The 25055-nt window shown below is 43.3% G+C and overlaps 2 protein-coding genes across 4 annotated transcripts in view; one reads left to right on the top strand and one right to left on the bottom strand.

Annotated features, from left to right (window-relative positions):
* Positions 1 to 3142, top strand: part of LOC135538244 (large ribosomal subunit protein mL45-like) — a 7067-nt gene extending 3925 nt beyond the window's left edge. Inside the window, exon 5 of one of the 3 annotated variants that reach the window (XR_010455372.1) lies at positions 2699 to 3126. Coding sequence is in view for 1 of the 3 variants with exons in the window: in XM_064964186.1 (XP_064820258.1) it covers positions 2699 to 2708 (10 nt within the window). In the remaining 2 variants the exon portion in view is untranslated. Of the gene's footprint in view, positions 1 to 2698 lie in introns of all 3 variants that reach the window. The other 2 variants (XM_064964186.1, XM_064964187.1) reach the window with 2 other exon arrangements.
* Positions 2980 to 25055, bottom strand: LOC135538192 (metabotropic glycine receptor-like). The gene is made up of 14 exons (XM_064964162.1): positions 24154 to 25055; positions 23137 to 23245; positions 16068 to 16152; positions 15537 to 15760; positions 13678 to 13746; positions 12610 to 12719; positions 12148 to 12386; positions 11656 to 11794; positions 11003 to 11105; positions 9358 to 9507; positions 6903 to 8931; positions 6069 to 6842; positions 5061 to 5714; positions 2980 to 4778 (listed from the first exon to the last, which is right to left on the bottom strand). The coding sequence occupies exons 1-14, from the start codon at positions 25053 to 25055 to the stop codon at positions 4396 to 4398; spliced, it is 5970 nt and encodes a 1989-aa protein (XP_064820234.1). The 3' UTR covers positions 2980 to 4395.

Genomic DNA, 25055 nt, shown 5'->3' with positions numbered 1-25055 from the left:
AAACCAAGCACTGGGGTCGAAGGAATTGTCTGTAGAGCTCCCGAGACCGGATTGTTCCCAGGCACAGACCTGGAAAAAGGTACCAAAAATAACTGCAGCATTGAAGGTCCCTAAGAACACAGTGGACTCCATCATTCTTAAATGGAAGAAGTTTGGAACCACCAAGATTATTCCTAGAGCTAGCCTCCTGGTCAAACTGAGTAATCGGGGGAGAAGGGCGTTGGTCAGAGAGGAGATCAAGAACCTGAAGGTCACTCTGACAGAGCTCCAGAGTTCCTCTGTGGAGCTGGGAGAACCTTCCAGAAGGACAACCATCTCTGCAGCACTCGACCAATCAGGCCTTTATGGTAGAGTGGCCAGACGGAAGCCACTCCTCAGTAAAAGGCACATGACAGCCCGCTTGGAGTTTGCCTGAAAGACTCACAGACCATGAGAAACAAGATTCTCGGGTCTGATGAAACCAAGATTGAACTCTTTGGCACAAGCGTCACGTCTGGAGGAAACCTGGCCCCATCCCTACGGTGAAGCATGGTGGTGGAAGCATGCTGTGGGGTTGTTTTTCAGCTGCAGGGACTGGGAGACAAGTCAAGATAGAGGGAAAGATGAACGGAGGAAAGTACAGATATCCTTGATGAAAACCTTCTCCAGAGCATTCAGGACCTCAGACTGGAGCGAATAAAAAACAATGACTCTAAGCACACAGCCAAGACAGTGCAGGACTGGCTTCGGGACAAGTCTCTGAATGTCCTGAGTGGCCCAGCCAGAGCCCGGACTTGAACCCGATCAAACATCTCTGGAGAGACCTGACAATAGCTGTGCAGTGATGCTCCCCATCCAACCTAAAAGGTCTTGAGAGAATCTGCAGAGAAGAATGGGAGAAAGTCCCCAAATACAGGATTGCCAAGCTTGTAGCGTCATACCCAAGAAGACTTGAGGCTGTAATCGCTGCAAAAGGTGCTTCAACTGAGTAAAGGGTCTGAATACTTATGTAAATGTGATATTTCAGCTTTTTATTTTTAATACACTTGCAAAAACTTCTGAACCTGTTTTTGCTTTGTCATTATGAGGTATTGTCTGTTGATTGAGGGGAAAAACAATTTAATAAATTTTAGAATAAGGCTGTATGTAACGTAGCAAAATGTTGAAAAAGTCAAGGGGTCTGAATACTTTCTGAATGTACTGTAAAGTGTGTATTTTACCGATGGTCCCTAACTAGCTCCATAGGTATATCGAATGTCAAACCAAATTGACTGCGGGCATTAAAATCTGGTTGTGTGCAGCTGCGCTCAAAATTGATGATTACTTGGGTGCTGCCTGCTTTGGGTATGTGGGCAGGATGGAAATAAACACAACCCAAGGAAAACTGTTACAGTACCCTTTATTCCGTCATATACCATTTTTTGCTATCTCGCAAATCTCAGTTTTGGTCGAGACGACTTATTTTATGACCGAAATAATCCTATTTACACTTTAGTAAATTTTGACACCAGAATAAATGTTTTTTGGCTCATCAATGCCACAGGTTGCTATCAAATCAAGATGTTGCTTTTTGGGGGCAGTCGCTCTTTTAAGCGTATCACTCCCTTGTGACAGAAAGATGTTACCCTGTAAGTTCTCCCTCCTTCAGGCAGTTGTCACCATCACCAGTACACTTTCTTTAACTGTTAGCCTGTGTGTTGTATAAACAGTTATTTATTTCACCATGTATATTTATCCTCAGTTCTATTTGCACTGATACAATCCCAGTGTTATCATGATGTTATAAAAATGGCTGCTTCTGCTGCAAATAGTGTGTTTGTGTGGTTGCACTTTAGTGTTGGGCGGTATATGGATTGTCATACCGTTTCTGTATCATACTGTGTTATGCAAGTGCACACATGTGGCTCTGTTTTTTAAATGCTCAAAACAATTTAGGCAACCGGGCTCTTGATCCAAGAGGGAATTGAATGTCCCTGCTGTAAGCGAGACGCTTGATCTTGACGACATCTAGCCATTTAGCAAACCAAATGCATAGCTGCAGCCCTGAGTTGGATATCATTTGTTTGACATTTCTTAGTTATAAGTAGTGGGCTAGCACATACCGACCTCACGTGGTCTCTATTGCCCAAGCCTATTGTACTTAATTCGCAAACACACAGTGTGTCACTCCGAAAAGGGTTGTCATAATTTTGGAATAGTGTCATGATGAGCCGTTAAACAAGTATTTAACACACAGGTTGGGTACTATGGAATCCCACATTTTGAAACATTAAAAGGAGACAATGGCGCTATGCTTAGCTTTAGCTATATTTATAGACTGAAACGTTCACATTGCAATAGCATTAGCATAGTAGTAAAGAGTGAACCAATTAGTAATGAGTGAACCAATTCTCTCTTAACGCATTCGCTTTTTTCCTTTCCCCCCTACCTTCTCCGGACCCCTCAATCTGTCCCACTCATGGCTACATCATCGTGTCACCGTAATCCTCTAAGGGTTGTGTTACCTTGATGTGTTACCTGAATTAACATCATTCCTAAATTGTTAACCTGTCTGTTCTGGGGGTTAGACCTTGGCCCTCTACGACCGCTTCGGCAGACTAATGATGGGGAGCGAAGAGGAGCCCAGGGATGTGCTGGAGTACCTGATTCTGGAGAGGCATTTGCGCCCATTTGTCTGGTTGTAATTTCTGCTCACTGGCTTTTATTTCCTCCGTTTCAGACTGTTATGATCCCTGGCCTGGAGCTCAAGCAAGGCGAGGAATTCGAGGGGCTCAACTATGAAGTGCCCAAGCCTAAGGCTGTGCAGTGGCACAATTAGACCACAGGTGGGAGCTGTAATTCTGGGCCAACACGTACAGACTCAAAATCAACTGTTAAAATGAACATTCCATTTTTTTAAAGAAAACATCATGAAGCTACATTTAGTTTTCTGCCTTTTTATATAAAAATGCACTGTTGTTCCTTACATCTAAAACAATAATAATCCATATTGTCCAGATCTGTACAGATTGTATGGTTTATTTCAATGGTGAATATATTCCATGTTAATTTAAAGAATACAAAAATAAAATGTCCCATCTCTTTTTTCATACCTTTTTGATTTCAGTGAATGTACTTTTCATAGGCAAAACATACAAAAATAACTGAAATCAACAGAAATCACTTTCAACTTGCATACAAAAAGGATGCATTGTGTAATGATGGTGTTTCATTCTACTTAACAAAAAGACAGCACACCCATTCAAAAAACACTCACAAAACTAAGTTAGTCCATTGCGAATAACATGATATCACCACCGCACAAACTTTAATTTCCACTGAATGCGGAGATGTGGCCAAGATGGATGGATACATTTGGTAAATAAAGCATGGAAATGGTGAATAAATCAATGACAATGGCCTTATGTACAGTTTTAGCAGGACTATACTGGGGTGCAGTTCTTTTTAGGGCAACTGTTTCCAAATTGAGTTGTATGCTTTAAAAAAAATAATGTGAAAAAATGTTTGGTCTTGCATTCTCCTCAAAGTGTAGATCTACTTTAAAAAAAATGAATTAATGTATTTATTCTTCTTCTAATAAAATTGGTATTGCAAATGATTCAAAAGAACAGATCATACATAGCTAGTTCTTCACAAGTCAGTATTGAATTAGTATGATTTAAGTTCTCTGTTAAAGTTAGATGTATTATTAATATTAGCTCTGTGTCTGTGGGGACATGATCATGTTGTTGATCCACATTACTGACATTACATTTGATATCCTTGTAGCCACGACTTTGTAATTGACACAATTGACTTTGAAAAAGCACAGATTTATATTACAGCTGGAAAGCTGTCCTTAAATTGTTTGGAATGTGTTTATAGCAGACAACAAAAGGACATGCATCACCACCATTGTAATCAGTGATTTCCAAAAATGCTGGATGTGCTTACAGGTTAACCTGAAGGAGCACTGGTCTAGTGTAGATTATTTCCCTGTGTGTCTATAAGGAGTTATCGGCAGCTTCGTCAAGCTCAGGCTGTTATTTAAGCACATTGTCAACCTTTCACAGCCATGGCGATGGGGTTTTAACTGTGTGATACAGAAGAGCCCATTGTCACTTAAACACAGAAAGACTGAAAACAATATACATTTCTAAAAGGGGTCAAAGTGGTAAGAAGAAGAGGGACTGCATCCAGAAGCTTTCTCTGATTGAGAACCTGGGAGGGTAAATGTACCTCTGGTGGGCAGAGCATTTGAAGATCCTGGCCCAGGGGCGTATTGCTTGTGGAGCAGTGTTTTTCTGGGGAATGTTATGGATGGACAGTCCAGGGGCCTTTGCTACATTCAGGTTGGCAAAGGTCATGTCCGATTCATTACCCCCCCTGCTATGGGACAGCTTTGCTGTTCTAGCCAGTAATTGACAGTCTTGGCGTTTACAAGTCAGATGGGAAGACGAAGGCTTCAGCAGCACTCTCGGCATCGTCTTCCTCCTCTTCCTCTTCCTCTTCAAGAATGTTTTCAGGCTCCCATGTAAAAACGTCAGAGTTATTGTCGTGTTCTGTGATGGATGACGGGGATGATGGTGATTTGGTCCCTTCCATCTCCCAAGGGCACATAGCATCACGCCGAGCCAGGGGCATATTAGCTTTGGCTGCCTCTGCCGTCTGTGTGCTGCCGGCTACAGGTTCTGCAGCGTCACCCTCTTCCATAGAGAGTGCACCCTGGGTCTCTGTGATGTCCTGTATGACACTGGCAATCATAGTTTCCTCTTTCTCTACAGACTTTTCTGGTTCATCAGTTTCCCATGAGCAAACGTCTTCTCGAGCACTTTCTTGATGTTTTATCTTCTCTGGTTCTATAGGATCCCCGGTCTCCCAAGGACAAATGTCCGCCTTGGTGCTGTCCTGGCTTTTAGTCTTTTCTGACTCTTCAGCTGGACCAGTTTCCCATGGACAAATGTCTGCCTTGGTGCTGTCCTGGCTTTTAGTCTTTTCTGACTCTTCAGCTGGACCAGTTTCCCATGGACAAATGTCTGCCTTGGTGCTGTCCTGGCTTTTAGTATTTTCTGACTCTTCAGCTGGACCAGTTTCCCATGGACAAATGTCTGCCTTGGTGCTGTCCTGGCTTTTAGTCTTTTCTGACTTTTCAGCTGGACCAGTTTCCCATGGACAAATGTCTGCTTTGGTGCTGTCCTGGTTTTTTGTCTTTTCTGACTCTTCAGCTGGACCAGTTTCCCATGGACAAATGTCTGCCTTGGTGCTGTCCTGGCTTTTAGTCTTTTCTGACTCTTCAGCTAGACCAGTTTCCCATGGAAGAATGTCTGCCTTGGTGCTGTCCTGGTCTTTTGTCTTTTCTGACTCTTCAGCTGGACCAGTTTCCCATGGACAAATGTCTGCCTTGGTGCTGTCCTGGCTTTTAGTCTTTTCTGACTCTTCAGCTGGACCAGTTTCCCATGGACAAATGTCTGCTTTGGTGCTGTCCTGGTTTTTTGTCTTTTCTGACTCTTCAGCTGGACCAGTTTCCCATGGACAAATGTCTGCCTTGGTGCTGTCCTGGCTTTTAGTCTTTTCTGACTCTTCAGATGGACCAGTTTCCCATGGACAAATGTCTGCCTTGGTGCTGTCCTGGCTTTTAGTCTTTTCTGACTCTTCAGTTGGACCAGTTTCCCAAGGACAAATGTCTGCCTTGGTGCTGTCCTGGCTTTTAGTATTTTCTGACTCTTCAGTTGGACCAGTTTCCCAAGGACAAATGTCTGCCTTGGTGCTGTCCTGGCTTTTAGTCTTTTCTGACTCTTCAGTTGGACCAGTTTCCCAAGGACAAATGTCTGCCTTGGTGCTGTCCTGGCTTTTAGTATTTTCTGACTCTTCAGTTGGACCAGTTTCCCAAGGACAAATGTCTGCCTTGGTGCTGTCCTCGCCTTTAGTATTTTCTGAATCTTCAGTTGGACCAGTTTCCCAAGGACAAATGTCTGCCTTGGTGCTGTCCTGGCTTTTACTATTTTCTGACTCTTCAGTTGGACCAGTTTTCCAAGGACAAATGTCTGCCTTGGTGCTGTCCTGGCCTTTAGTCTTTTCTGACTCTTCAGCTGGATCAGTTTCCCATGGACAAACATCTGCCCGAACACCGTCTTGCTTTTTCATCTTTTCTGGTTCTTCGGGGACATCCGTGTCCCAAGGACAAATATTAACTCGAACACTATCTCGTCTTTTCTCTTTTTGTGTTTCCTTGGAGATATCTGCTTTAGTACAGTCTTGTCCATTTGTCTTTTCAGTCTCTCCAGTTTCCCAAGGACAAACATCAACTTTGACACCATCTTTCTCCTCTGTCTTTTTTGGATCCTCAGTTTCCCATGGACCAATGTCCGTTTGAGTGCCATCTCGTCTTTTTGTCTTGTCTGGCTCATCAGTTGCCCCTGTTTCCCAAGGACAAACATCTGCCAGAGCGCTGTCTGGTCTTTTAGTCTTTCCTGTTTCTATGGAGACAATAGCCGGAGTGCTTTCTTGCTGCTCTGGTTTCTCAGTCTCCCAAGGACAAATATTTACTTGAACGCTGTCAGTCTTTTTTGGATCAGCTTGAGTTCTGCCTTGGGTTTCCCAAGGACAAACATTTGTACAAGGGCTGTCTTTTCCTTCTGTCTCTTCTTGGTCTCCAATGTCCCATGGACAAATATTGTTTTTTGCAACAGTGGTCTCCTGGGAAAATGATCCTTTGGTGATCTTTATGGCTATGGGTGGCATTGGACTCTCCACCTTTTCCCAAGGACAAAGTACTGTCAAGTCTTTCGGTGGGTCAGGGAATTCCCATGGACATGCTTTCGCTATGGGGACACTTCGTTTTTCAGGGGCAGATTTAGGTTGCTCTGTGCTTTTTGTTTGTACATCTTGCTTCCCAATGCTTGGCATGTCCGTTGATTTCCAAGGACAGACATTCTCCCGTACACTGTCTTGGGATTTTGGGGTCTCTTCAGATTCCCATGGACAGACATTTGCATGTATTGTCTCCTGACATTTTGGTGACGCCTTATGCAATCCCTTGTTCTCCTGTGGATGAACATTTTCATAAATAATCGCCACCTTTACTTTTTCAGGGAAGGAATCCCCCACATCCCAAGGGCAGACATCAACCCGTACACTCTCTTGGGGTTTTAGGCCTTGAGAAATCTGTGGGGTTTCATCGGTTTCCCAAGGACATACATCTGTTGGTTTCTTGTTCAGACCCTCTGATTTCTTCTCAGACTGGTTGGACGCTGAGGTAATTGGGATGGCGGAAACACTAGCTTCCGAAGGGCATACTTCTCCCCGGATACTCTCCTGTCTTTTCAATACTTCTTCTGATTCCCAAGGACATACACTGACACGTGCAGGCGCCTTTGGATCCTCCTCTGGTTCCTCCACCTCCCACGGGCAGATGTTTGCTATGATGCTTTGTTGTCTCTGTGGGGCTTGCTGGGAGGAAGCAGGAACATCCCGTGGGCTAATATCTGATTGGGCAACACTCAGAGCAGGCCTAATTTGGCAACCCCTTCTGTGAGTGGAAGGAGTCTTAGCTGTGCTATGTGCAGTGTTTTTGCTTGAGATGAACACGTTTTCATACATACTGTCCTTTTGTATGTCCTCTGACTCCCAAGGATAGACAGTGGACTGTACAACCACTATTCTCCTAGGACTTCTTTCAGAGGAATCACTTGAGGACAGTCTGATTGCAGCCTGTTTAACGAGGGCAGGTTTCACATCTACTGTTGTCATACTTCTTTTTTGCTGTGTCCTTTTGTCTATGCTTGAAACATTATATTTCTTCTCCAAGTTTGAAACACTTTGTGATTTCACTTCTGCGCTTGAAATGCTTGGAGTTTTTAATTTTAATGCTGCGATAACGGCGATGGTGGCTACACTCCCCTGGCTTTTTTGTGATATTGAGTCTAGTTTCTTAACCGTATCTCCTGCTGTCTCCTTTTTGTCTTTTTCCTTGCTGCTTGCATCCACAGATCCTACAAAAGATTTTACAGAGAGCCATTTCTGGGTGGAAGTGCGGAAGGAGAAGACCCGCATGTTCTTTGGGGACCCAGGTACACTAGCGGAGATGGGAGCCTGGGGTCTCGGGGACTCACATTCTGCCTCTCCGCCTTGTGAATCCCCAGCAGGACTTTCTGCTGGGGTAGGAACTGGTAAATGGTCCCAGGGGCAAATATGTTTCAGTATTGGTGATGATAAACCCTCTGGGCTCTCTGGTTCTTCCTCAGAGGGAGCAAAGGTAACGTGTGGCTGGTTCTTGTTGGCAGGGCGTTCCTCCGCAAGCTCCCAGGGACACACTTCGGCCTTGTCATAGGACTGGGATTGCACAAGGGCACTTGAGGTCTGGTCCTTAATAGCGACATCCTGTTGGGACTGCCCGTGTTCGCCTTGGGTATCTCTGCCTACCTGAGAGGTGTCTTCCAGACTGTGGGTTTTACTGGGCGCTAAACTCAGTGACTTGTGTAGCTTGGTAGGTCCAGGAATCAGGAGATTGTTATCGACTGTAAGGTTTTGGGCACTGGCCGACTTACAGACCAATGGTGCCATATACAACGAGTCTGTCTCAGAGCGCTGTGAGCATCTCTTAGCTAGAGTCGCCCTTAACATGGAGTCGTGCAAGGAGAGGTTTTTATCGGTTACATAGTCATAGTCACTTTGAGATTTACGCAGCACTGGTGAAGGCTGCTTTACTGGTTGATCTTTGTAATTTACGCTAAAAGTATCTGGCGCTCTCTTACTGGACTCGGCGTGCGTAACATCCCTGCTGCCCAAGTTGACCTCTTTGCCATCACGGCTGCACTGTCGGCTCATGGACTCTGGGATCTCAGTGATACGCTTTATGATGGACCGGCCTAGCCCGCGCCGAGAGCTGCGCTTCTTCTGCAGGTGGGGGTTGTTTGCTGTCATCTTCTTGGTCTTGTGGACCTCCAATTGACCATACAATTTCTTCAGCTCATCCTGGTTTCAGGTGAAAAGGAAGAGAGAAGGAAGGATAAAGGGAATTAGGGAGGGTATTGGTATGAGTGAGCAGAGGGGAAAACCATAGGGAACAGTTAGTTGGGAAAGAGTTATTGTTAAGGACAAGGAGGGCAAGTTTAGGGAGAAGAGAAGGGGCAGGCGGAGGAGAAAACACAGGTCAGTTCTATGCCAGGCCACAAAATGTGAAATACACACAGGGCTTTCTATGTCTATAATGAAAATTAGAATTGTTTTAAATTAGTATAAAGTGATCCTGCAAATGGTTATAGCAGTAATTCAATGTTTATAATTGTTTTATTTTACTAAGGTTTAAATTTGATTCATAATTTCTCCCCCTCTTGGCCTAGACAGTGCCTGAATAGAAATGGTCACTTAGTAAGTGTCCAGGGCAGAAAAGGAGTTTACCCGAATGTCATCGGGGTCTAAGCTGTGGTCACTCCAAACTGCTGAGGTAAAACTGCTGTTGAGGTACGAGCCGGATCGCCGTAATTCCACCTCATCCTCATAAACCTCCTCTGCAATCTCCTCTCTCCCCGCCCTCGAAACATGGAGGAACTACAGAACACACACAGTAGTTATTATGTGTCAGATTCAGATTTATACTTATATTGCTTGTGAAAGAAAATTGCCATGTACACTACTGTTCAAATGTTTGGGGTCACTTAGAAATATCCTTGTTTTTGAAAGAAAAGCAAATTTTTTGTCCATTAAAATAACATCTAATTGATCAGAAATACAGTGTATACATTGTTAATGTTGTAAATTACTATTGTAGCTGGAAACAGCAGATTTATTTGATGGAATATCTACATAGGCGTACAGAGGCCCATTATCAGCAACTATCACTGCTGTGTTCTAATGGCATGTTGCGTTAGCTATTCCAAGTTTATAATTTTAAAAGGCTAATTGATCATTCAAAAACCCTTTTGCAATTATGTTAGCACAGCTGAAAACTGTTGTTCTGAGTAAAGAAGCAATAAAACTGGTCTTTAGACTAGTTGAGGATCTGGAGCATCAGCATTTGTGGGTTCGATTACAGGCTCAAAATGGCCAGAAACAAAGACCTGAAACTCGTTAGTATATTCTTGTTCTGAGAAATGAAGGCTATTCCATGTGAGAAATTGCCAAGAAACTGAAGATCTCGTACAACGCTGTGTACTACTCCCTTCACACTACAGCGCAAACTGGCTCTAAGCAGAATAGAAAGAGGAGTGGGAGGCCCTGGTGCACAACTGAGCAAGATGACAAGTACATTAGAGTGTCTAATTTGAGAAACAGACGCCTCACAAGTCCTCAACTGGCAGCTTCATTAAATAGTACCCGCAAAACACCAGTTTCAACGTCAACAGTGAAGAGGCGACTCCAGGATGCTGGCCATCTATTTAATGAAGCTGTCAGTTGAGGACTTATGAGGCATCTGTTTCTCAAATTCATGTACTTGTCCTCTTGTTCAGTTGTGCACCGGGGCCTCCCACTCTTCTTTCTATTCTGGTTAGAGCATTTTATGCTGTTCTGTGAAGGGAGTAGTACACAGCGTTGTACGAGATCTTCCTTTTCTTGTGAATTTCTCGCATGGAATAGCCTTCATTTCTCAGAACAAGAATATACTAACGAGTTCCAGGAGAACATTCTTTGTTTCTGGCCATTTTGAGCCTGTAATTGAAACCACAAATGCTGATGCTCCAGATACTCAACTAGTCTAAAGGCCAGTTTTATTGCTTCTTTAAATCAGGACAACAGTTTTCAGCTGTGCTAACATAATTGCAAAAGGGTTTTCTAATGATCAATTCGACCTTTTAAAATTACAAACTTGGAATAGCTAACACAACGTGCCATTGGAACACAGGAGTGATGGCTGCTGATAATGGGCCTATGTAGATATTCCATTAAAAAAATCAGCCTTTTCCAGCTACAATAGTCATTTACAACCTTAATGTCTACACTGTATTTCTGATCAATTTGATGTTATTTTAATGGGGGAAAAAAGTGATTTTCTTTCAAAAACAAGGGCATTTCTAAGACTTCCTCAAACTTTTGAGCGGTAGTGTACCTTGGGTATGAAGAGCAGGGCCAGTGTCACAGTGATAGTGACATGCGTATGGGTGAAGAACAGCAACAGCATCCAGTCAGGATGCAGAGAGGGCATGACAAACCTAAGGAAAATATAGAACAGAAAGACATGTTCTATGTCCCTATACAATATGCATTTCTCCTGGTGAATAAACAGTGATGTATATAAACCCTGGATTGCTGATGCTATGTATTGGCCAATGAGAGGCTTTGAAGCCACCGGTCGGCCATATTGGCACTCCCCAGAAGAAGCAGTCCTCCATAGGAATTAAATGTTTCAAAGACAAAATTACATGAATTTAGGTATTTTTTTTGGAGTGGGCACAGTAACTTTCAAAAAATCATACTTTAAGGAACATGTTTTTTTATTTTTTATTTAAACGTCCAGCTCACATAATATAATTTAAAGTATGCATTGTGTCTGTAATAAAATAAACATATTGTATAAAAAAACATGTAGACATGAATAATAATATTTATCACAATGGTTGGGGAGTGCCGAGATGGAGGTGCAGTGGCTTCAAAACAGTGCCCCCTGTCGGTCATCTAGCGTAGGCTTATATACTATAAATAATATTCGTTATCCCAGTTTACTGCCTCTGTTTAGAGCCAAGTATCATGTACGCTGGTTACCGTAGCAGGTGGAACATGGAGGATAGCAGCAGCTCGTTGTGTATGGCGATACCTATGTAGCGAGGCTCGTGGAAGGCTGAGGGCACTGGCTTCACAGCACTGCACAGTAAACTGCCCCAGCACAGAAACATCAGCTCGGCTGAGACAAAAAAGAAACAGACATAACGTTTATTTTCTTCTCATACACAAATAGCGTCAGGCAGTAATGTTGTTTTTGTCCGGGGTTTTGAGCTCAAAATCACGTTTGTAAATTGATTTTTACCCCTGACCTCAATCAGGAATGTGATTTGTAGCTCAGCGTTCTTTTATTTGAAACCAGTCAGAAAAAGCCAAATCGATAACAGTAGCATTCACTGGATTTTTGGTTTTGGTCAAGAGGTCTACACAAGAATGCTCGTGTGCTGGAGTTTCTCTTTTCAATATAGATGTTTTTCTCTGTATCACCTGGAAAACACACACAACCCTCTTTTTCAATTAGTGTTATCCACTCACCCACGGCCATCATGTAGTCCCAGCGGTCCAGGTCACAGAGGCTGAAGCCCTGACCATCCGATGTGGTCGATATGATCAGTAACGGAACGTTACGGTCACGGTTCTGTAGAACGCCCGCGGTCCACGCACACAGGAACCAGCTGACGGTCACAACCATGACTCCCAGCAACCTCAGCAGGTGTATGCTGGACATGTAGGGCACTCTCTGGGCTGTGCGCGACAGGAACACCTTGAGAACCCTGTATGTGTGGGAAGTTGACTTGATGTTACTCATTCCGCAGAGAGATACATATACAGACACTTTTTGACACATTTTGAATTACATTACAGCATACAAACTGATCTGAGTTCAGTGAAAGATCTCACAACATATTGTTAGACCTGACTATAACGAGGGGATACACATGAGGTGATACTGACAATACATGAAATGTAGTAGTGAGAGAGTGCAGTAGTACAGACCTATATATCTTCAGTGTTACCGTTCCATAGACTATGGCAAAGCCCAGAAGTCGCACCCAGCGAAGCAGGATGCATCGGAAGGTACTGGGCTTGAAGTACAGGATGAAAACCTGAGGGGGAGAGATAGAGAGAGGTATTAGCAGATGTTCTATCACGCGAAATCACTCCCTATGAGCTTAGTTGACCTTGTCTTTGTAGTTACAATAGGCAACAGGCTTTGTGGATAAAAAATCATACAGAAGCATAATTGATTATAATGTGTTCAAATTGAACATTTCTACCTACCTCAAGAGGGGAGACACACGATGCACTTAGTAATCACAACTGTATACAACAGTACAGAACGTATACAGAAATGAGCAGTGTACATGACTGTGTGTGTACATGAGTGGAATTGTATGTGTGCTCTAGGTCGGTGACCGCGGCAACAGTAGATCAAATGGCTGGAGGGCTAAAGGGGGCGGTGTGTGACCACCCCAGGTGATGCCCTACAGAGATGAGAGAGTCTGTCCCTCAGTTGCCCTTTTGTCTGGGCCAATGCGCCACAGCTACAGCAGACTGAAAGGAATTTCACCTTTGTATCTGCCTTTTAGCGTCCGAATCCCCCATAGGTGTTTCTTTAGTGCATCTGTGATACCGTAGTGAAGTAGGAACACGGCAAAGCTCCTCTGATTTGAACGGAGGAAGGGAACACATTAATATGTGTATATCGCACATATGTAACTCAACCTTGTGTTCTAGCGAGCGAAGTAATATGATCAACGACTTACAAGGACATGCCCCCATCACTTACCATTGGCTTGAATGGGATACTTTGATCAGTGATTCAGGCTAGATACATGTATGAGTGAGTCTTGCAACGACTACTTCATTGACATAATGAATCACACAAGTGATCGATAATCTATCGCCGGCCATTGAGTAATGCAACGAATACATCGATTGAGTCCCAGATGGCACCCTATTCCCTATATAGTGCACGACTTTTGATTAGGGTCTATACGGGTGCCATTTGGGATGCAACCTTCCCCTCCCTCCCCTCACTCGCTCATATACTCTCTCACTCACCGGGAAGTACAGGAGCAGAGAGCCAAACAGGATGGTCTCTAACAGTATGAGACCTGATGCCCGGATCCTCTATAGGTGAGATAGTCAGAGAGAAGGGGGAGAGATGAGATGGAGGGAGGGAAGAGAGGAGGGATGGATGCGGGAGAGAGGGAAGGTGAGGGGGAGGGAAGGGGTGAGGGAGGGCAGAGAAGACGGAAGGTAGAGGTCGATGGAGAGAAGGACGCGCGTGATGAGGCGGAGAGAGGGAAAGGGTGGATGAGGGAGAGAGAGGTGGAAGGGGACATGGAAAGTGAGGGGAGGGGGAGAGAGAGGAATTGAGGAAACATGATTGGTTCAGTATGATGTGCTTATCTTACAGTGCTTTGATTTCTGATGTCTCTGTGGACCATCGCTGCTCCGTGTTTAACCATTTAACTCTAGATGTGTTGATGTATGCAGAGACTAGATCCATGGAGCACTATCTTGTAGAGGAAGAATGGCCAGGGGGAGGTACAATTATACTAATGCCCCTGCTGTAATGCGATGACACATGAAGATATACAGGTAACTGCCAAAATAAAGGAAACACTTGAGCAAAGGAGAGGTACAAAGTATTTGAAAGCAGGTTCTTCCACACAGATGTGGTTTCTGAGTTAATTAAGCAATTAAAACGGCCATTTCCATCATGCTTGTATAAACATGCCCAGTTGGCCATTAATTTGGCTACCATGGCTAGAAGAGATCTCAGTGACTTTGAAAGAGGGGTCTCAAAGGAGTATGGGGGGTTTAAAGCGTGTGTGTGTCTCAGTCACCAGATCTCCACCCAATTGAACACTTATGGGAGATTATTGAGTGGCGCCTGAGACAGCGTTTTCCATCAACAAAACACCAAATTATGGAATTTCTCATGGAAGAATGGTGTCGCATCCCTCCAACAGAGTTCCAGACACTTGTAGAATCTATACCAAGGTGGATGGAAGCTGTTCTGGCGGCTCGTGGTGGCCCAACGCCCTATCAAAGACAACTTATGTTGGAGTTTTCTTTATTTTGTCAGTTACCTGTATGTTGGCCATACTGTATGCATACATCTGATATTGGATAAATGTATTAATTCATAAGCTGTCACATAGAACATGGCTTAAGATATTCAATTCATGTTGACACTCAGGGCTCATATTCAGGAGTCTTAGAGTAGTGCTGATATAGGATCAGTTTGGTCTCATAGGTCATAGTGAATAATATTATATGGACAGGGAGGACCTAATCCTAGATCAGCACTCCTACTTTGAGATGTTTTTTAAATTCAAGCACAGAGCCCAGAGTTAGGTATTTCCATATTTCTTATCTAGAGTGACAACGACTATGATGAGTAATGACAGAAGACGTCAAGATGACTAGATTACCTATGATAGAGCCACAGAGCAGAGTTTCAGCATATGCTATATACAAGGAAGCAATATTCTAGCACTGACAGTGTTTCAAAAGAATGAGGGAAGAACTTAATTGTTACTTTTTTAACAGAGCTTGATATCAATTTTCTTGTAAGTATAGACTAAAGTAGCATTGCGAATAAACTTAGAAACTTGAAGATTAGTGAGATCTTCATAATGAAACCGCACAGTTAACCATCAATGATGGCTTGTTGTAGAAGTTGCCCCTAACCACAGATCTAGAATCATATGACTCTACCATTAACCTTAACTGTTAGAGGAACTACTCCAGAGGTGTATTCATTAGGCACTACATGGAAGAAAACATACTGCAACAGGGAGGGACTACCTTAACTTGTCCAACAAGAAACACACATTTTCCATTGCTATACATTTTGCTACAGTGTACCCTAATGAATATGACCCTCTCACTCACTAGAACTCACTCACCCTGCTGCGTCTGAACTGGTAGGCCACCAGCATGCTGATGAACACCAGCAGCATGAAGAAGCCCTGGACGGCCAGCACCCCGGCTCTGAGGAACCGGTCCTCCTCTACCCAACAGGGGGTGCCGTCCTCGCAACGCTTGCAGCCCGGCCAACAGGGGAGACAGATGGGCAGGGCCGGGTAACACACGCCACCCCCCTCCCCACCGCTGCTGTTCAGAGCACCACCTTTTGTATAAGACATGCATGGGGATAGAAACAAAGACAGCTAGACAATGACAACAATAAATCTTTAAGTATTGTCTTAGAGCTGTTTTTGGCATACAAGTCAAAAGATTACATCACCTTGACCAGGGTCTTATATGAAGTTAAGTTCTTAGATAAATATTGAATAGAAATGTTCTTGATTGTGTATGCATCCCAAATGGCACCCTATTCCCTACATGGTGCACTAGCCTGTGGGCCCTGGTCAAAAGTAGTGCACTATAAAGGGAATAGGGTGCCATTTGGGATGAAACCTGTGTATCTTCTTTACCGTCCATTGGGGGGCTGTAGTATCCCTCTCTGCAGCGACAGCAGTACTGGCCCAATCTGAATCCCTGGCCTGTGATTGGCTCACACTGGAGGGTAGTAAAAGCAATGGGGGTTAGAGTTCACATCACAGTACAAGGACAGGGGTGTAAATATCCCGAGGCTAGTAGTTTGAGTTTTGATCAATCAATGTCTCTAATTGGCTGAAACCTGATTGGCTCGACGGAGTCTACGCACATGATTACCAAGGATGAATAGGGTCTAGGGAATAAAAAAAATATTTAACTATTTATTTAAATGCAAGCAATACTTTTTCGTTGGCATATCTGCATCCATTGCAAAGTTTCCAGCTGTGGATGTCAGAAAAACCAATGCAACCAAGGCATCATCTCTGCTGCTGCTGTAATACCAGCATTTCTGGGTAAAAATGGCCAAAAACACAATGTTCTCTTGTTATGGTAAAAAGGGCTTTGTTGGTATGAATTATTAGTTAGGTGACTGTATTGCCTATGCCTGATTGGACTGACATGCTTGGACGTTCTTGAGTTAATGGAGATGGAGTGTGTTCCATATGTTCTCTCAGCCAGCCTGGTGTTAGTTTCTCCACCATGATGGTTCCCAGCACAGCAGTATTCAGTCAAGGAAACAGCCATTTGGACGCTCGCCTCTCGCCTCCGTGTTAATCTAAGTTAAAACCTAAATGGATATGTAATGCTTCGCTACCAAGAGCATTATCCCCTTTATGCCAGTGAAATCCCATATGCACATACACACACAAACACGCATGCACGTAACACACACACGCCCACACTCAAGTACACGTGCACTCCCACATCAGGTAGTGACAGACCTAATGGCATGCTTAAAATAGCAAAGGTCATCAAAATTGTTAAAAGGTTTTTTAAACTATTCTAATAAATGCAGCAGTTGGACAATGGATGAAGATACTCCAAACTTTTTGAATTTTTATAATCCATGAAATATTGAGTTATAGCACATAAATAAAAACATTTCACTGGCACAGACAAATAATGAATGGAGTTCAGGGATTTTGGTGGGAATGCAGATATTCAATTTATTGTCAAATTTCACTTTTTTTTCTTCTTCACTCATATACATTTACTTATTGTATCAGGTATTTTAAAAATTATATGTACCTCATTTGCATAAATACACCAGACGTATTTGCATATATGCGTAAATTAACACAAAGAGGAGGAACAGGGCCGCAACCACCAGACACTTGCTCGGTCAACCCTACCTGCACTGTCTAGACCGCCTCATTTTTTACTGTTGTTGTCACGTTCTCTTGCATAATTCAACAAGTGTGTCAATAGCAGGATACCTTCACATTAAAAATCAACACGCTTGTCTCTAGATTACACCTACAGTATCTAAACATAATTTACATTGTTTGCGAGATCAGACATATCACTATAATTCAAGTCTTCATTTTCTGAAGTTGGTTTCACTTCAGTGCATCTAATTTGTAAACATTTCAACAGTATTAAAATATATTTACAAAAATAGTGTTTTTGTATACATTTTTTTATTTTATTTTTATTTAAAAAAAGTGTTTTTATTGAATATCCGAAACATAAAATATATTTTCAGTGAAGCCGCTCAACAACTCCATCATACCAGTCATACAACAGACTCCCATTCAGAGTGACACACAGAAGCATCCAGGGTCAATGCCCTGCTCAAGGGCACGTTGACAGATCTCCCACCAGGCCAAAAAACGTGAACCCGAACCCTCCAAGATCCCCCCAAAGTTCCCCAATAGCTGTCCCTCAACCATTCGAAACCCTTCCCACAGTCCCCCCAAGAATAAAAATACAATTCATTCCATTCCCCACCCCCAAGAATCCCCCAATGCATCAACAACCAAGAGAATGAACTGAAGAGAAAAAAGAAAAAGACAGAAGAAAACAGCAAACAATGCAAAAAATAAATAAAAATACACAAAAAGAACAAAAAAAGAACAAAAAAATTGACAAAGGACATCAAAGACAACAAAGATCATAACTGCAACGCCAACTGTATATGTTTGTGTGCATGTCTGGCACTATTACATGTATGTGTGTGTTCTTGTATGCATTTATTTGAATGAGAGTGTGTGTATATGCATGTGTACAAAAACCTGCACGGCATCAGCCTCAGGCAAACCGGCATTAGTTGTAAAAACACTGCCCCTCAGTGTCATTCAAACATACTTTTCATTATGTTAAAAAAAATGTTTTTACTTTTATCTTTGACTATCATTCTATCTCCCACACAATAACTCCACTCCCAGTTGTCTCCAATTCCACCTAACAACCCTCATCCCATCCCATCTATCTCTGCTGGCCACCCTCTTCGGATTTCTACACAACATATATCTTTCAACTATGCTGTGATGTTTAACGTACAATTTCAATCTATATAATCTAATAGAATCCACAGATTGTGAGTTGAAGATTAATAATTTTACTTAGAGTATTATTATATTAGTAATTGACTGACACGGTCACTCCAGATGTCTTAACAGTACTATTTATAGGGTCAATTTGACATCAAAGCTATGCATTTTCAGCCATTCCTGAACCTGAGACCAGAAACAGGCTACCTGAGGGCAATACCAAAATAAATGGTCTATTGAATCTGTATCCTCACAACAAAATCTGCAGAGCTTCGATGATTTTATGCCCCAGATATTCAACGTTTTGTTGGTGGCAAGAATTCTATATAATAATTTTAGCTGAAAAGCACGAAGTCTTGAATCTTGCGTTGTTGTATATATCAACTCATACACCCTGTACCATGGAATCGGCACATTAAAAAATATTTCCCCAACTATTTTGCAATCTGTATGGCAGTGTTGTCAACATCCTGGTCCTCAAATGAAACTGGTATACTTTCCTATTTATGCTATTTTTATTCCTCCGCCAGTTTTGACCCTTTATATTGGGCAGACAGACCAGTTCCCTACGTCTATTAAATTATTACTTTTTAAAATTCCACAAAAATGAACACCATCAAAATAAGGTCATATTGTCTTCTCATTTTTCTGATGTAAGCGTCGAGACGGTGTGTTAAATCCCTGGCGACGCTTTAGCTTTCGTAAAAATTCAACAAAAAGACAATGTAGCCCACCCATTGCAGCCATTACCGCGGTGTGTTCGACAGGTCATAACAAACATTTCCACGTTCGTAACGTTAACGGAAAAAACGACAGGCACAAGCAAGAGTATGAAAGAGTCGGAGGATCAAAATAAAAGCTATCAATATAGCGGAATTTAATTGACGTGGATTTTGCATTCCTCAAACACAAGAAATAGATGCCGGAAAAATACAGATCCTCAGGTGGGCGGGGTATTCTCGTTCCTACTTAAAGGGTTAAATATTTGTATGTGCGGTGGATTCAAGTAATTGAACGCAGGCATGAAGGCAATTTAATTCTCTCAGATGGAGATGGCGTACATGGTAAACCTAGCATGGACTTGCACTTTAAAGCCTCATGATGTACATATCAAGCTCACTCCAGAGGCGTATTTGCTCTATGGCTAGACTCACTTAGTGTCTATCTAATGTGGTTCATTGTGTTAATTTATTTTTATTGCATTATGTCATTTTGATTGAGAGATGTTTTTTTTATTTTGTTTAGTTGACTGTTATATGGATTTAAAATTGAGTTGGTGAGTCATTTGTATGTAACACACACATACACACAAGTGAAAGTGAAAGACACATCTGTTGCCTTTGAAAAAATTGGATAAAGGTATCAAATCACTTGATTTAAGTGTAGATATATCATATAGTTTAAATACATTATTACCTGTTTTAAAATTGGTTTCAGCATACAAGCCATCTCTTCCCCTTTTTAAAGAGGCCTTAGCCCACAATTAGACATTAATCAATCCACTCCTTTTGTAGGAAATTAAATAATCTCTAATAAAACATCCCATTCTACTTGAAAATCAATCTCTCTCTTGTTCCACCTCTGACCTGTCTCTGGATGTTCCATGAGGGGACAGGATGAGACTAGAGAGGGGATGATGCTGATGAGATTGGGTTATGGTTGTGCTTCTGAGTTGTTTCTGTCTGTCAGATGAGTGATGGGTGCATGGGGATTGGGGGAAGGATGTCATTCATTGCTGGATTATCATCTTAATCCTGCAGCTCATCCCTCCGCCACCCAGCACAGCTATCTTTTCACAGAAGGGCGGGATGAGAGGGAGAGGATTGTGTCAGAAAGGACAGATGATGATCAAACAAGAGAAGGGGAATAAATTGGGGGTTGAAGGTAAAGGAGGAGATGGAGAGAGAGTAAACCTATTTAAAGCGGTTAGGGTTGATGAGTGTATTTATATGCATCATATGATGTAACAATACCCACGACTGCTACTTAATTGGTGCCTATATGGTGACTTACAAAAGTGTATAGGTTAGGGCTTGGAGTATTGTAGTCGTGTCAAAAACTACAGATTTTAGCACCCAAAGAATAGCCCGCAATTACACAGAACAATGTTGTGTGTAATTGCGGGCTATTCTTTGGGTGATTTAATCAGTAGTTTTGAATAAAATAAACATTTTATGTGGCGTCGGAGCTCCAGTACCCTCAACTCCAGTGTAAATCGTGGAGTTGAGCTTAGTCAGTTAGAGATTTTGCAGTCTCTTGTGACAGAGTAGCCCACTCAAGGTTTGGTCCTAGAAGATGTAGGGCTCTATTCAATCACATCCGCTTTAGCAGACATCCGCTGTTGTTTTGGCATTGTCGGAAGGGGAAGTGCATTAGAGCGGTCAAATCCACAAGTGGCTCCTGGCATTATACAGTGCCTTGCGAAAGTATTTGGCCCCCTTGAACTTTGCGACCTTTTGCCACATTTCAGGCTTCAAACATAAAGATATAAAACTGTATTTTTTTGTGAAGAATCAACAACAAGTGGGACACAATCATGAAGTGGAACGACATTTATTGGATATTTCAAACTTTTTTAACAAATCAAAAACTGAAAAATTGGGCGTGCAAAATTATTCTGCCCCTTTTCTTTCAGTGCAGCAAACTCTCTCCAGAAGTTCAGTGAGGATCTCTGAATGATCCAATGTTGACCTAAATGACTAATGATGATAAATACAATCCACCTGTGTGTAATCAAGTCTCCGTATAAATGCACCTGCACTGTGATAGTCTCAGAGGTCCGTTAAAAGCGCAGAGAGCATCATGAAGAACAAGGAACACACCAGGCAGGTCCGAGATACTGTTGTGAAGAAGTTTAAAGCCGGATTTTTGATACAAAATGATTTCCCAAGCTTTAAACATCCCAAGGAGCACTGTGCAAGCGATAATATTGAAATGGAAGGAGTATCAGACCACTGCAAATCTACCAAGACCTGGCCGTCCCTCTAAACCTTCAGCTCATACAAGGAGAAGACTGATCAGAGATGCAGCCAAGAGGCCCATGATCACTCTGGATGAACTGCAGAGATCTACAGCTGAGGTGGGAGACTCTGTCCATAGGACAACAATCAGTCGTATATTGCACAAATCTGGCCTTTATGGAAGAGTGGCAAGAAGAAAGCCATTTCTTAAAGATATCCATAAAAAGTGTTGTTTAAAGTTTGCCACAAGCCACCTGGGAGACACACCAAACATGTGGAAGAAGGTGCTCTGGTCAGATGAAACCAAAATTGAACTTTTTGGCAATAATGCAAAACGTTATGCTTGGCATAAAAGCAACACAGCTCATCACCCTGAACACACCATACCCACTGTCAAACATGGTGGTGGCAGCATCATGGTTTGGGCCTGCTTTTCTTCAGCAGGGACAGGGAAGATGGTTAAAATTAATGGGAAGATGGATGGAGCCAAATACAGGACCAGTCTGGAAGAACCTGATGGAGTCTGCAAAAGACCTGAGACTGGGACGGAGATTTGTCTTCCAACAAGACAATGATCCAAAACATAAAGCAAAATCTACAATGGAATGGTTCAAAAATAAACATATCCAGGTGTTAGAATGGCCAAGTCAAAGTCCAGACCTGAATCCAATCGAGAATCTTTGGAAAGAACTGAAAACTGCTGTTCACAAATGCTCTCCATCCAACATTACTGAGCTCGAGCTGTTTTGCAAGGAGGAATGAGACATTTCAGTCTCTCAATGTGCAAAACTGATAGACATACCCCAAGCGACTTACAGCTGTAATCGCAGCAAAAGGTGGCGCTACAAAGTATTAACTTAAGGGGGCTGAATAATTTTGCACGCCCAATTTTTCAGTTTTTGATTTGTTAAAAAAGTTTGAAATATCCAATAAATGTCGTTCTACTTCATGATTGTGTCCCACTTGTTGTTGATTCTTCACAAAAAAATACAGTTTTATATCTTTATGTTTGAAGCCTGAAATGTGGCAAAAGGTCGCAAAGTTCAAGGGGGCCGAATACTTTCGCAAGGCACTGTATCTAAAGCAGACGTTGCCATTGAGTGCATGGAGTTGGGTGCATGGAGTTGCATTAAGATAACTCCAATGCAGCCTTGTTTACAAGTTCCAAAACTGGAATGTGAGCTCTACACCTCGGTTAGGGTGATAGAAATCCTCATTATTTCGTTGAACGATTTTCTATTTGAGCGTCATTGTGTATATGTAGCCTACACTTTCTCGTTGGGGGTTTCACCAACAACGAATTCAGCAGGAGAATTTGTTCCTCATTCATTTTCAACAAGGGCATGCAGAGAAATGTGCGGGGGATTGTGAGAAGGTGAGCCGCGAGAACCCTGCTAGCAGAGCATTAGAAAAATGCTCTACTTTATACAAATTTCAAGCAAAGTGAAGCGTTGGAGCAAAGGATTGTCAAGAGGAGGCTTTGCCTCTGGTCAACACCCAGTGTAATGCGAGTGGGATGGGTGTGGATTCGTGACAATGATCAAGAGCAGCTGCTGACTGATTTTGACAGCTCCAACACTATCACCAGTTAACGCTTGATCTGATTGAATCTAAGCCTTGGTCAGAGACAAGGGGTTCTGTAACTCTTCAACAACAATTTGGAGTTCAATTACTATTTTTCCAGGTCTTAAATGTTTTGAGAAGATCTTTACCTCCATGGTGGTGCGGTTGCACTGGTGTGTGTTGGCAAACCAAGCGTCCCCCATGTCACACTGGTTCACATCAAGGCCCTGTACGTTTACATCCACACGGATTACGCCCCTGGCACAAGTGCGTGCGCACACACAAAGAGAAACATCCATTTCAGTAAAAGAGAATATCCTGGAAACTAACTGGACACAAACAAATAGCAACATAAACAACAGGACCTTTTATGGGAACAAATATATTATTATTATAATTGAATCATCCATATTCAACAATATCGCCTGAAGCTTGACATTTTCTCTCGATAAACTTCTTTGGCCTTTAAAAGTGACTTACTTTGAAAAGCGAGATGGTTTCCAGCAATGGGTAATTCAATCATATCTGCTATTTCAAATGCTTATCAAAGTATCTCCAGTGTGGCTCTCTGGTTTCTACTACACTACTACTACTACTACTGCTGCTGCTGCTGCTGCTACTACTACTGCTTCTGCTACTGCTGCTGCTACTACTACTGCTGCTGCTACTACTACTGCTGCTGCTGCTGCTACTACTACTACTGCTACTATGACTGCTACTACTGCTGCTGCTGCTACTACTACTGCTGCTGCTGCTACTGCTGCTGCTGCTACTACTGCTACTGCTATTGCTACTGCTGCTGCTGCTACTGCTGCTACTACACCTGCTACTGCTACTACTGGGGCCAGATATTTTGAGAGCCAGGCACTAAACGTGAATTATAGCCTACTGGGGGCAGGAGTAGTGGGTTGGGGCCATCATATGCCTTGATGATGGTACTTAACCTATCTACATCAATTATGTCATCAGTATGAGACACAGAGAGAGACATGGGTTTGTCCAAATGGCACCCTATTCCCTATGTCGTGTGCTACTTTTGACCAGGGCCCTCGCCCAACTCGCCTTGGTCAAAAGTAGTGCACTATATAGGGAATAGGGTGACACTTTGTCACACTTTTTATAAGCAATATAGTGCCATTTTAGACGCAGCCAGGGCCCTGACTGACCTGAACTCAGGGCTGAGGTCGGGCTTCAGGCCGTAGAAGGAAGTGGATAGGGTGAGCAGCCAGCCTGGCAGGAAGCGGCCGACCTCACACTCTAGGAATGGCCCATTGGCCCAGCGCACCCCGCTGCGATTGGTTACGTAGCTATCACCCCGTCCCCATTTGGGCGTGTCCAGGGTGCTGAGGTCATTGAGGAGGACTCTTTTAGATAGGGTCGAGGTGGGCTGGTTGGAGGTGGTGGGAAACTTAAAACTTCTGAACCAGGTGTCGTCGGGTGCGGGGGCCGGGAGGTGCAGACTTTCCCATTGGCTAGAGAGGTCCTGGAGGAGGATGTTCTGGTACCTGGGGGGGGCAGGGTTCCGGGAGGCGCGGAGCACAAGCTGGGGGGTGGTGGAGGCTGGGTCGGCGTCAAAGGTGAGGAGGGCCTGCCGGATGAGGGGGTCGGCCTCCAGAAGGGCACGCACCATGGCGTGGTACCACTCCATGTCCTCCCGCACACTGCTCTCCCGCAGGTCGCTGGCCTGGAAGATCATGTTGAGGAAGTTGGCCGTGTTGGCCAGGGCGTCCATGGACGGTCGGAGGGGGCCATAGAACCCTCGCGGCAGGGGGCCGTTCTGGCCCGTGAGACTGTACGCCCGGTCGCATTCCACCATCCCCAAAACGGAGTAGTCCCCGCTGTAGAGAAAGACCTCTGCCGGTGTCCAGTCCTCCTTTGGGGCTTCCAAGGGGATTGTGACTGACCCTGAGGGATCGGGGCTGTAGAGGGTGCCCGGCTCTCCTGTAGTGCTCACAACAGATGCCGTTGGGTCCTCTGACTCGGCTGTAGTCCCCAATTCAGAAACTATGCTAACCTGTGCTGAAAGGAGGGGTGTGAGCAGCAACAGGAGGAGCCAAACAGGGCCCAT

Source organism: Oncorhynchus masou, chromosome 5, assembly GCF_036934945.1.
Source record: "Oncorhynchus masou masou isolate Uvic2021 chromosome 5, UVic_Omas_1.1, whole genome shotgun sequence".
In the NCBI taxonomy this organism is placed as follows: domain Eukaryota; kingdom Metazoa; phylum Chordata; class Actinopteri; order Salmoniformes; family Salmonidae; genus Oncorhynchus; species Oncorhynchus masou.
The sequence above is the reverse complement of the archived record's forward strand: the minus strand, read 5'-3'. Positions and strand labels throughout refer to the sequence as shown.

Bases quoted from the DNA above. Each gene is read 5' to 3' on its own strand.
- LOC135538192 (XM_064964162.1), bottom strand. From the start codon at position 25,055: ATGGGCCCTGTTTGGCTCCTCCTGTTGCTGCTCACACCCCTCCTTTCA. The intron at 8,932-9,357 runs GTAAACTCCTTT...ACCTGAAACCAG, and splicing joins TAGACCCCGATGACATTCGG to GATGAGCTGAAGAAATTGTA. The intron at 6,843-6,902 runs GTGTACGGGAGA...TTGGGAAGCAAG, and splicing joins GACCCCAAAATCCCAAGACA to ATGTACAAACAAAAAGCACA.